Genomic DNA, 12,651 nt, shown 5'->3' with positions numbered 1-12,651 from the left:
TAAAAAAGGTTGAAGAAACTGTTTATCAGTTCTCCTAGTGAAATTGGTATTTTATTCAGAAACTGACCCCTTGCCTAAGAAGAAATGTTTAACTTTTAAACTCTTTATGTCACAGAGTGACTGGCCCTCTGTGATGGAAATAGTCCAGAGTCCTTACACCAGATCAGGTACTCCCAGCTGAGTAATTAAGAGGGCGGAACTGCACCTGGGCTATAAAGGGTCAAAGAGAGTTTAGTGAGGACAGATCTAGAAGGGGAACTATGCAGTAAAGCTGTACTGGGTCAGAAGATCCCCAACTGAAAGTTTAGTTTTCCTCTGGGAGAAGGCAAAGAAGGCAGGGCAGGCCAGGCCTTGCACTGTCTAGCTGCTCAGACAGCAGGAAGGGACAGTACCTCAGGGAGCATAAGGCTGGGTGGAAGATTTATTGTTTGTTTGCTTTTTGCAAATTGTTAATAAAGAAACCAGGCCCCAAGGAGGTCTATGATTGGCTTAGCAAGACTTTAAGGAGTTTTGTTTAAGGAGTCCTGAAGAATGGGAAAACAGAGGGAGGGCACTGCAGAGGCACTCTTGGCCGTGAAGGGAGATGCTCAGGTGGAGATCACTCTATTATACTTTACTATTGACATTTGTTTTGTTTTCACAATGAAGTCTGTTCTCCAATAAGCAACTCATTGACGTAACCATATAAAAAGGTATCCTTGAAGTTTCTAGCACTATAAATTCAACATTTATTTATAGGCCATCTCCAGCAAACAAGTTGCTGCAGGTCCATTGAGTAGGTACTTATAATGAATTTTTAACTGCAGGTTTCTCCACGGCAAAAGCTGATGGTAAGCTAAAAACGAAACCAAATTCAGTATGAAAGATTTGTACAGGACACTTAGATTCAGCCAGGCGGACAGCTGTCCTACCAAAGTGTTTTCAAAATCACAGCTTTGCCAAATGAATTAATACTAGTATTAGGTTTAGTAGTACTGGATATTTGTGTGGAACTTTTGTTGGACTTTTCACCAGGTGGGTTAACAGAGATTTAGTGATTTTGATTAATCTAATTACTTGCAGTGATATGATAGCAGATGGAATTTTACTGCTACTAACACAGAGATTGACTGACTGTCTTTAAATGCGGATGGTTCTCTGTATTAATTATTATTATTAATTTGTATTGCAGTAGCATCTAGAGGCCCCCACAAAATCAGTGCTCCATTCTGCGAGGTACAGAGTAAAGGACTGTCCTTGCCTTAGAGAGCAGAGCTGACAGTCTAAATCTAGTTTATGGATTTGCATGTGAAAAGAATAATGGATTTTAAGTTGCATGGTTTAAAGTCTTTATTTTTCACTGTGGACTGTGTGTTTTTATAGAAGAACTTTTCCGCTTTTTGGTTTTCATTTCATGTTTATGTCCTCATTGTCTGGAATGGAAAACATTAGATACTAGGTTCTAACAATTAATCGCAAACAGTAAATCAGATTTAGAGAAACATGTCTTCAGTAAAGCATCATGCTGATACAAATAAAAAATAATAATAATAATTAACATTGCGGAACATTATCTTTGCCATACATTTTGTATACAATACCAAAAACCAAACCTCTGGAGAACCAACATCATGAACTCAAAGTCAAAGGACGTTTCTCACTTCCTTATGACTGTTTTTCTTACATAGTAAAAGTATGTGTGTCCAGTAGGGTATTGTTATTATGTTTGTAGCAAGAATAGGTTTTTTGTTCTCTTCTGCTGACATTTTAACTTGTTTACCATGCAAAGCTGTGCAAGTCAACTCTGCTTTTGCAAGTGTGTTTACAGGAAATTCCAGGAAGCTCTGCCAGTTATACATGATGGTGGAAAGACCTACTTACAGCATTGAACTAATGGAGGTCGTCAAAAAGACCAAATATGGAAGTATTTTTAAATAGCTTTTTATTCTTTTTAAAAGACGGACTGACTGGTCTTTTTAATCCAAATAAGGCTCTCATTTTAAAACAGCTGTCATTGACGCCAGCTTTGCTTTAAACATGAACTACAAATAAACCCTGAAAATACCTTCTATTTGTGTCAGATGAGCACAATCTCACCTTCAAACTACCCCTTTTCCTCTTTCAGGTTCCTTGAGAGACGTAATTGCTGTCTCGAGCTTTACTTCGATGCTTCTGCTCTTGTTCTATGGAAGTGCTGGAGCATGGATTTGGTTCTCAGGGGCTCAGACTAGTCCATTCGCCCCCATCCCTTTCTTTTAAATTATTTAATATACTTCTTCAATGTTTCTTGTTTAAGTAATAACAAACTTTGAGAAAACACACATATTAAAACAGGAATTTACTTAAATCCCTATGCAATAGCTCGATGACAGCTATGATCCTACAGCATGGTGAGGCGACATCATTAGAGCTGACTCCAACCAGACATGACTTTAAGGGCCCTAACAAGCGAAAGTTTGATTTTGTATAATAAAGTGCTGTGCGAAACTAGAGATCCAAGACAAAGCCTGACTAAGGAAGAATTCTGCAAATATCGCTAATTTTGAGATTTTTATTTACAGTTCATCTTTAACAAGGATTGCTGGGACATAGCAACAGTAAGTCTTGCAAAAATTAGTTCACTAAGATAGAACCTTCTGCCCAAGCAGACGACCAGCTGGAAGGGTGCTTTACACACATCTCCACTAACCAAACACCATGAAACAGTCTGTGAAAAGAGAAAATTTTGCAGAGATTTTCTCTTAGAGCAATGTCTTTCAGAGGTGAACAGAGTAATGATCATGCAGTCCTGTGAAAAGTGCTTTCTGTCTCTAAAGAAAACTCAGTTAATTCCCTCGTAGTCAACCAAAGCTAATGGATAACTGTCACAGTCCTATTGATCCACAATACACAAAGTAGAGCAACTTCAATTACTTTGTATGTATTTGCCTACCAATTCTCCTTCAGCCCAAATGCACACATTTTCATGAGGGATTGTGGCATGAATCAGCAGTAAGCATCCCTCCCTTTACATATCCTGTTCTATAGCACTCCTGAAGAGCTAGAACCTGCTGGTAATGCACTTGTACATATTTGAAATATTGTTCATATTTATACAGTTGGTACAAATTTCTACCAAATCCCTGTCCCTGTAACTGCTTGATTTCCAACACCTTGTTCTCTATTGGCTATCATGTTGTATACAATATGGTTTTGGATTACAGAAAATGCACTCACATGAGGAAAAAATAACCTCCACGAGTTAATTTCTGGTCCTTCCAATTTTCATCTTCCTTGTGACCAAGTCACCAAGTTTTAAAGTGTTAAATAAATGTATATTGGCGAACTATAATAAATCAGGGGTTCTCAAGCTTTCTCTTTCTGAGGCCTCCCTAACATGCTATAAAACTTCAGGGACCAGTGGGGGGAGGAGGTAAAGGGGGATTCAGGGCGTCAGCCATGAAGGAGGCACTTTGGGGCTCTGGGCTTCAGCTGCCCGGTAGTGGGGGAGGGGAGCTCTGGGCTTCTGCCTGATGGGAGCTTCTGTGCCGTGGGGCGGTTGGGAGCTTAGGGCTTCTACTCCATGGGGCACTGAGGCTTGGGACTTCTGCTCCGCAGGGTGGTAGAGTGTGTGTGTGCGTTGTGGCTTCAACTCTGCGCACTGGAGAAGCTCCAGGCTTCAGCCATGGGATGGCGGGGCTCAGAGCTTCCTCCCTGCTGGGTGGCAGGGCAGCAGGGCTCCGGGCTACAGCCACAGGGAGTAGGGCTTGGGGCTTCCGCCCCACAGAGTGCCAAGCTTTCTGCTCTAGATAGTCCAGCTAGTCTAATGCTGGCCCTGCTTTGGCTTGCAGACCCTGGGGGGGGGGCCGCAGACCTCTGATTGAGAACCACTATACTAAATCTCAGCCGTTTATCAGATTAACTATCAACCCAAATTTTTCAAAAGTCCACACAACAGCTAATGCATGCATGAAAGTCAGGGTAGTGTGTATGAAAATCTACAATTTACACGTGTGAATTGGATAGTAGCACTATGCAAGTTGAGCACGTGCTCTTTCGTTAGATGCATTTTGAAAATGTGGGTCCTGATCTTTAAAAACTACTGCACGTGTACCATATGAGGTAGTTAGGCTGACCACTGAACACTTCCAGTTTTAACAATAAAGCACTTCCAGTCCTATAATTCAGTTCTTCTTAGGATATCCATTTGTGGCCAACTGATACTTGTGAATTGCCTGTGCCCACTAAGACATTAATGAACATCTGTAACTGCCACAAGTACCACACAACACAAGCAATATTTCCTTAGGAACAAAGGTCAACAAGGGTTTGGATTTTTTGTTTACATTGGATGCAGTATATTTCTGGCTCCACTGTATACATGCCCAGTAAAGCAATGCTAGTTTAAATATTTTGATAGTCATTATCCTCAGGGCTTTAGTTGTTTTTCATTCTGTATAAATCTATTAGTTTTACTTGGTGCTGTAGGGGGTGTGGTAGCCAAACACATTTCTTAGCACCTTTGGTAGCTACAGTATAGGCATGTACGTGCTTTGCAGGGTACCTGGGCATAGCTGCATTATGTTCCAAAACTGCAGGCAGTATCAAATAGTTGTTTCATATCCTAGGTTCCGCTACTTCAATTAGTCTTTGTCTCTGACTTAAGAAACTGGTATTAAAAAAACTTAACCAGTTAAATAAATCCAGTCTCACCCGATCTCCCTCTTGCTTTTTGAAATGACTTGGTTGATATGACTCCTCTGGCACTTGACAGTATGCTAATAGTGATTCCACTAAGATGTGATAAAAAGAGTTCCCCGTAAAGCCATAACTAACACAGGCTTCTCTGACTTCCTCTGCAATCCTAGGTGGTATTTGGCCAGTACTATGCAATGGCTAGCTTTTCAAAAGCCCTCAGTATCAGCCTCCTATAACGGTGGCATTTTTTGTTTTTTTCCAACAACCACATCAGAGGTCAAGATGAGGTTATGAAGGTAGTGTGACTTTAGGTGGAGCTAGATCTTCAGATCTTAAGGTTGCAGCCTGGTGGTAAATTTGCAGTGTTCTAATCAATTTAAACCATCTCTTATTCTGATCTTCTCTCTTCTTATCTCATTCTAGAATCCTAGGGATGGAAAAATCCTATTAGATTATCTAGTTCCTCCTTCTGCTAATGCAGGAGTGTTCCCTACAGAACATCTAAGTACAAGTTGTCTCAGCCAAGTTTCAATAATTCCAGTGATGGGTATTCTAGCACTGTCCTTTATTCAAATTATTCAAAAAATTTCCTAATGTCCTGCTTAAATTTTCCATTGCTGAATGTTAATTATTATTCCCCACTTAAAGCAAACCTGGACAATTCTGCATTCCTTAACAGTGACATATTTCAAATTTGTAGATAGATTATAAAGAAAGAATGATATATTTATCTCTACAACACTTACAATTCTCCTTATCTTTATAGGACAATTCCTCCGTTCCCTTAACCATCTTTGTTTCCCTTCTCTGCATCTTCTCTGGTTTGTCAATCTCATTTGAAATACTGGTAGAACAGTGAAAAACATGCATGGTACTCCAAATTAAGTAACACTGATGCTATATAAAGAGGAATTATTGCCCTTTTAACCTGTGATATCATACATTTGCATGTATGGCATCTCCCTTACATCCAGTAGCTTTCGTTCAGAATAATATTTCCAGAAAAGAAAAGTTTACTGCATTTTTCCAAACCTGAACCTCATTTTATGAATCTCTGTCATTTTTCTAATCTCTCTAGTTTGATATTTGGGGTGTGATTCTCTTCTTGCACCGGATTCACAAAAGTGTAATTTTGTTAACTTTAAATCACTGACTTATGGTTTACACTGTGTGCATGTGTGTAAATGAGAGGAGAATCAGGCCCTAGATTGGTACTTTATATCCTTTCAGTGTTTACAGAGGATTCAAAGCCAGGAGAAGTTACATCTTAGTTTAATTTTTTTTTTTTTGCTTCCTCTTTCAGATCATTGATAAAACTACTAAAATAAAATAAAACTCCTATGTTAACACTTGTGAAATCCAAACTGATTGCAGTGCCATTTATAATTACTCTTTGCCCATCAGCCATTTTTCAGGCTTTTTAAAAAGTAGTGTTGCTTATGTTTATTTTAATTTAATTTTTTGGTAATAAATGTATTAACGCATGGTTTCTAATGCTTCAAGAGGTCCCAATATGTCTCACCCACTATATGAGCTTCATGTATCATATTAGTATTCTACGTAGATCACAAAAAGTGATCAGACTCATATGGCATGATTTATTCTTCATGAACCCCCATGCTGCTTATTGTTCATGAACCAGAGTGATGGGGTATTATTTGTGCTAGTAAAGAAGAAAGCTGTAGGCACCCGTGTGCTGTTGTGAGAATGAGAAAGGGCACTCTTGCTAAGCAGTGAAGACAGTGTGAAGAGAAGCTGAATGGGCAATTTGAAAGGTGCCATCATCTCTTCTCTTCTCACTAACTTCATTCAAAGCTAGGGAATGGATCTGCAGTAAGGTCTGAAGTATGGCAGTTTCCTCAAAGCCATTGACCCTCTCTGTGCAGGTATCTTTTGCTACTCTACCAACCTCTCCTTCCTATTCAGAAAGGCCAAAAGGAAACAGGCAGCAGCCCTTGGACCACAGAGTCACTTTCCTCCCTTTACTTTTTCCACAGCCAGTGCCACAGACTGAATGGTATGAGTAGTCACATATAGTTGTAGTTGGTCTCCCCACTCATCCCACCCTTCACCCATTGTCAGAGGCACTGTCCAATAGGACATGAACCACCAGTATAGCTATTACTGCACTAGCCATGCTTTCATTAGTTACTTTTGAGCCATTCTTTGTAAAATCCACTGGGCCAAATGAATCCCTTGTGTAAATCCACTGATTTCAATGGATTTACACAGGCATGAAGTTGACCCATTTCAGCTAATCCTTTGAAGCAACACAAATACTTGAGACAAATTCAGATTGACACCTTTAATTCTTATACGCCTGTCCTTGTGCCATTCAATTGCAATCATGGCTTCCACCTCACCAGGGAACACTCTACCTTAACACCATTGTTGTCAGGTACCTGAATCATCCTAAGAAGACTGTTAAAAAGATAACAAAAGAGTCTGATGGAGTGAAAATGATGCTATATTTATTGGGTAAAAAAGGTACTTTCATAAAGTACATCCAGTATTTCCAGATACACAGGTTAGTACATACCCTTGTAGAATTTCTAAGTATTTTTACACCACTACAGAGCAAACAGGAAATATTCACACTGGTTAGCTTTTCCACATAAATACAGTTTTAATACCTTCAGTTTTTTGCTCAATGTGATCTCCAAAGAATCAATTCCCATAAAAAAAAAGCTAGATTTAATTTGCTCTAGCTAAAGATGAAGTTAATAAAGAATATGATTACACAACCAATTTGATTTGGAAAAATTCACAAAACATACTGCATATGAAAATATTCAAAGAAATACAGAAGCGTCCCTAATGAACATTTCCTGGTGCTGAAATAACAGCAATGACTCTAGATAAATAAATGTATATTTAGTTGATCCGAATATGTTCTTTAAAAGGAACCCATATTAATTTAAGATCATCTAAGAAACTCCTACTCTGATACACTGTATTTTCCAACATCATCATCATTTCTCTTTTCAGGATCCATTCCTAAATAGGTGGTAGTAGACTTAAGTTCTATGTAATTCTGTCTTTTAATATGAAATAATATTGCATGTACCAAAATAATCCTATTTTAGATATAACCAAGTTATATTAGCATACAATCTCCAAAGGCAAGACGCATTTTCAAATTCTGAATTCTTAAATCTCCAAAGGCAAGACACATTTTCAAATTCTGAATTGTTAAATCTTCCCTCTGAATTTCCACATTGAGGAAGTTCTAGTTCAATACAGTTGCACTGTATGTACTTTAATAACATATTGGTTTTATACTATTCTGTAAGATATATTTTGTGAATAAGCTATTTCATAATCTTATCTGAAGACACTCACTATTAGCAAAACACTACAAGTCAATTCAGGTTTGCTGTTCATGGATAGCCTTTAAAGACTCTTACAGCCTTAAAGCCAGAGACCCCTATCCAACAAAGCACATAAGGACATGATTAACAGTAAGCATGTGAGTAGTTCCAGTTAAGTGACTGGGACTATTCACAAGCTTAATGTTGGGCACATGCTCAAGTAATGTGCAGGATTGGGCTATATTTCTTAAACTACAGGAATATATTACATTAAATTTTAATTTTCCAGTTTTTGAAGAAGACACTAACCCTAATTAAGGGTATGTCTTCACTACCCGCCGCATCAGCGGGTAGTAATCGATCTAGCGGGGATTGATTTATCGCGTCTCGTCTAGACGCGATAAATCGATCCCCGAACCCACTCCCCCTCGACTCCAGAACTCCACCAGAGCGAGAGGTGGAAGTGGAGTCGACGGGGGAGCCACGGCCATCGATCCCGCACCGTGAGGACCCGAGGTAAATCGATCTAAGATACGTCGACTTCAGCTACGTTATTCTCGTAGCTGAAGTTGCGTATCTTAGTTCGATCCCCCGCCTAGTGTAGACCAGCCGAAAGGCAGAGATTTTACATATACTTTTAAATACAGAGATTATGCTTGAATGTGATTTCCAATGACATTCACAAAAGCATCCCAACTATGCAGGAAGTGCTTGTAATTAAAGCTCACACTGCTGAAAACAATATATTTACAAAAGCATTCTTGGATTTATTTTGTTCTGAGCTTATCTGTCTTCAGGCCTCATTTTCTAAAAGGTTATTTAATAGAAATGGTGTCCCTTGTCTCACTCTTCCCCACTAATCATACAATGAACATCTATGGTATCCACCACATACCACAGAATGACAACTAGAGGGATTCCTTCCACACTGGGACTATGGGAGACTATTCCCCTTAATTAATACTACAAAGACTTTTAAAAATAACTCCAGCACATGCTCCATGATATTACCTGGTCTATTTTCCTACCAACAGCTACACCAGCCTAGAGCCTGTCAGCACCATGGTGATAAGGAAGGAGAGGTTGGTGAATGTGAAAACTGGGAGTGATAAAATGTGACAGATAATGAGCTTATTTACATAAGATCTTCTTCTGCAGGAGCGTTATGCAATTCTTGGCTGCAGGGCATGTTTCTTTTATTTTACTTCGGACATCAAACCTTTACTTTGAATACGTTATCTGTCCTGAGGTAGACTGAGCATGCAGGACTTGTATATCTGAGATATCTGTAGGGATTTTATCCTAGATTGCACCCTTGCTTTTCTTATTCTGCAGAATAATAAGGTGAATAATAATAAGCCTTCTGCAGGCTAAGAATAACACACCCAACTCCTGTGGATATTTATATGAAGAAACAATCGTAATATTTTAGCACCTTAAATGCTTCGTGCAAATGTATCACTAAATGAAGCAGCATTTAAAAATCACAACAGAAAACAGCACAAATGAGAAAATGAAATGTACATACCACAGTGCTTCCATTGTGCATATTGTGTGTGTCCTTATGGGCGTGGGCACAGAAATCTATACAAGCTGTAACACCAGAGAAAGGCCTACCATCCTTGGATCCAAGCCGACAGTCTGGGCCCATGTGTTCATTTTCCACCTAAAAACAAAATAACTAGGTTTATTTGGAGATGGCACTGAGAAACTTCAGACTCTGTGGGACACACTAGCATTGATTTTTAACTAAATAAAGGTAATCAGGTAAACTGCTTTATCAGAAAGTAAATACTTCATTGTGCAACCTGTAATTAACATGTGACATTCAGTATAAGACATTACTGAGACAAACAGCTGAGCCAGATTTAATGAATTATTAGACTCCTATAAATAATAAAAACTCTCTAGTTACAAAATAATTTACCAGGGTTATTAATCTTCAAGGCATAATCTGAACAGCAGCTGGGGTCAGGAAGACATTTTCTCCAGGACACAGCATTACAAAATTAAGGTCACTTATCACCGCTGCCTGAATCTCACAGACCTACCTGATTCTGAAAAGCATCAGGAGCAAGTTTCTTATAAAGTGGAGCCACATCAGTAGCTAAAGTTTGCAAATTATTTTCAAGATGTTCTTCCTACAGACAAAAATATTTACAGAGTTATAATTTACTTGGAACATTTAGCCCAGTTTGGAGAGGTACTAACACAAACCATCAAAGTCAGGAAATTCAAAATTAACATGGCTTCAATTTTATATTTTATTTATTTTACTTCTGTTTTCTGTGTTTAAAATAAACCTGCTGTTTGACATCGCAAAGTGTCAAAACTGGTAAAAACACTGTAAATTTAAATAGTCAAACAAATAACAGAGTAGTATACAATTCATGTTTGCTAATGGATTGGGGGCACTACTTCATAACCAGTACACAAGGGGTTAACTTCAGTTTTGTTTTCCCCTTCACTTGCACAGGTAGTCTGGGAAGAGCAATAAACCACACATTCCAGAGACAGAAGTAAGTTAATGCCTGTGGGAATGCTAACACACCCATGTGCTGAGTACTGGGAGAACCAGTACTGGGAGTACTGGGAGAATCTCGGGGAACCTTTTAATTATGTTTTTGCTTGTGAAAACTTGTTTTGATTTAAACTGGTAAAAGATCTGCTCCACCTGAAAAATCCTACTCATTACTGCTGCTTTATATCTGCAGAGTCATCCCACCAGTTCCCATATCATCTTCAACTCCTGTTTGGGAGATAGCTCCTCCCACTGCACCACAGCTCTTGATTGTTTTATCTGATAATGACTGCCTGGGAGGTATGCAGGGGTCTCAATTAGGGCGTGGACTGAGGAGGTTTCTAACAGAGGGACAGGACTCTTTACCTCATAGAAACAGAGCTATGAAAATTGGATAAACTAGATGCCTTTCCATGAGGGAGTAGTATTTAAGCTCTATTACTTGCCTCAAAATGTGTGTTTTCCCTGAAGAATGGCCATCCCAAGAAAATCAGCAAGTGACGTGCTCCCTATTATTTTTTTAAATGTGAAGACCAGACTTTTGCACTTGCAATTCCAATTGCAGCCTTACAAACACGTTACAAAGCAGAAAAGCAATATCAGTTATGTTCTGCATGAGACTTTTCCTTCGGAGAGTGTATGTGTAGCTACATACACACACGCGTGTTTCAGTCTTGGATTAGATTTACATAATGGCATCACACTATGAATTCATACAATAATCAATTTATTATCTAGAGCTAATCCATGTTTCTTCTCGACTGTATTCTAGGTAACAATCTTTAGTTTAAATCTATACTATATGCTATTCTTACCTAAATGTATTATCATACACTTCTTTACATTAAACCTCATCTGACTCCGTCCAGTGCCTCAAATGATCAAACGATCCAAATCTCTCTGTACATTGAATCTATCTTCTTCTTTATTTGCTATACCTCCTAGTTTTATGTCATCTGCAAAATGATCAATATCCAACATTTAGCTAAGATGAAGAAATACCTGCTTGTTATAATTAGTGACAAACCCAAATGAAGGGAATAAAAGTTTTGTGATGATTTCCCCTGAATTTTTTCCTATATGTTTTTTTTAATTGGAATTGGAACTCATTATCTGTGAGTGGAAAGGTGAAAAATGAAGGACTTATAGGAAATATTTAGCTTCCGTGGTATACAGAAGATTTGGGTTTTTCAAGTTTGACTTTTGAGAAGGAATGAATGTCAAAACTGCACAAAAAAGCATGAAAACACCCTTATTGTCTGAACCTGAACAAGTTGGGTGTTTGGGTTCTCTGGCAGCAGTGGGTGGGACAGAGTAGTAGGAGAGGTTCACTGATGAAATAATATACAAGTGTATATTGAATCCAATTAACTAAGAATAATGGCAATTTGCATATGATGTGTTTAAACAATATGTATTTTGAAGCACATCAGGTTATCTGGTCAAGGTGCAAACAATCTTTTCCCTCAGACCTCCAGAGAGAAGTGAGGCTAGAGACAGCTAAGATCAGAACAAAAGGGACCTTGAGATTATTTTCACGTTCTCTCATGCTGGGTGAGCAAGCATGTCACTGGATAAGACAGGAGTCAGCTGTCATTTTTAAGAGCGTACCTTTAATGGTCTTCACCTTTTGTTGTAAAAAGCTTTCCAACAGCATAAACAAATCCACTAGACACTTTTTAGTAGTGTACTTTTTGTATAATCAGTTTTTATATTTCCTGTGCTATTCAAGCTGTCCCTCATCAGTCATGTTCACATGCAATAATTAAACAATTATTTGACTGCATCATGTTTAAGGACATATATTAGGAGGCATGATACCCAAAAGAAAACTAGTCCATTATACATGGTAGACAGGAGAACCAGTCCATCAGCTGGGCTGACAGCAGTGGGAAAGTGGAAGAACCCAGGGATGCCATTCATTTATTCTAAGGGCTGGTCTACATTAGGAGGGGAGATCGATCTAAGATACGCAACTTCAGCTACGCGAAAAGTGTAGCTGAAGTCGAAGTATCTAAGGGTATGTCTACACTACGAAATTAGGTCGAATTTACAGAAGCTGGTTTTATAGATATCGGTTTCATACAGTCGATTGCGTGTGTCCCCACATAAAATGCTCTAAGTGCATTAAGTCGGTGGACTGCGTCCACAGTACCCAGGCAA

The 12,651-nt window shown here is 38.7% G+C and overlaps 1 protein-coding gene across 2 annotated transcripts in view; it reads right to left on the bottom strand.

The window, feature by feature from the left end:
- Positions 1-12,651, bottom strand: part of TET1 (tet methylcytosine dioxygenase 1) — a 152,509-nt gene that overhangs the window by 32,659 nt on the left and 107,199 nt on the right. For both annotated transcript variants that reach the window (XM_034777768.1, XM_034777769.1), the window contains 2 exons: positions 10,019-10,108; positions 9,496-9,633 (listed from right to left, as the gene is read on the bottom strand). In XM_034777768.1, the coding sequence (XP_034633659.1) occupies positions 9,496-9,633; positions 10,019-10,108 (228 nt within the window). The remainder of the gene's footprint in view (positions 1-9,495; positions 9,634-10,018; positions 10,109-12,651) is intronic.

This window comes from Trachemys scripta, chromosome 7 (assembly GCF_013100865.1).
Source record: "Trachemys scripta elegans isolate TJP31775 chromosome 7, CAS_Tse_1.0, whole genome shotgun sequence".
Lineage (NCBI taxonomy): Eukaryota > Metazoa > Chordata > Testudines > Emydidae > Trachemys > Trachemys scripta.
Note: the sequence above shows the minus strand (reverse complement) of the source record. Positions and strands in the feature narration are given on the sequence as shown.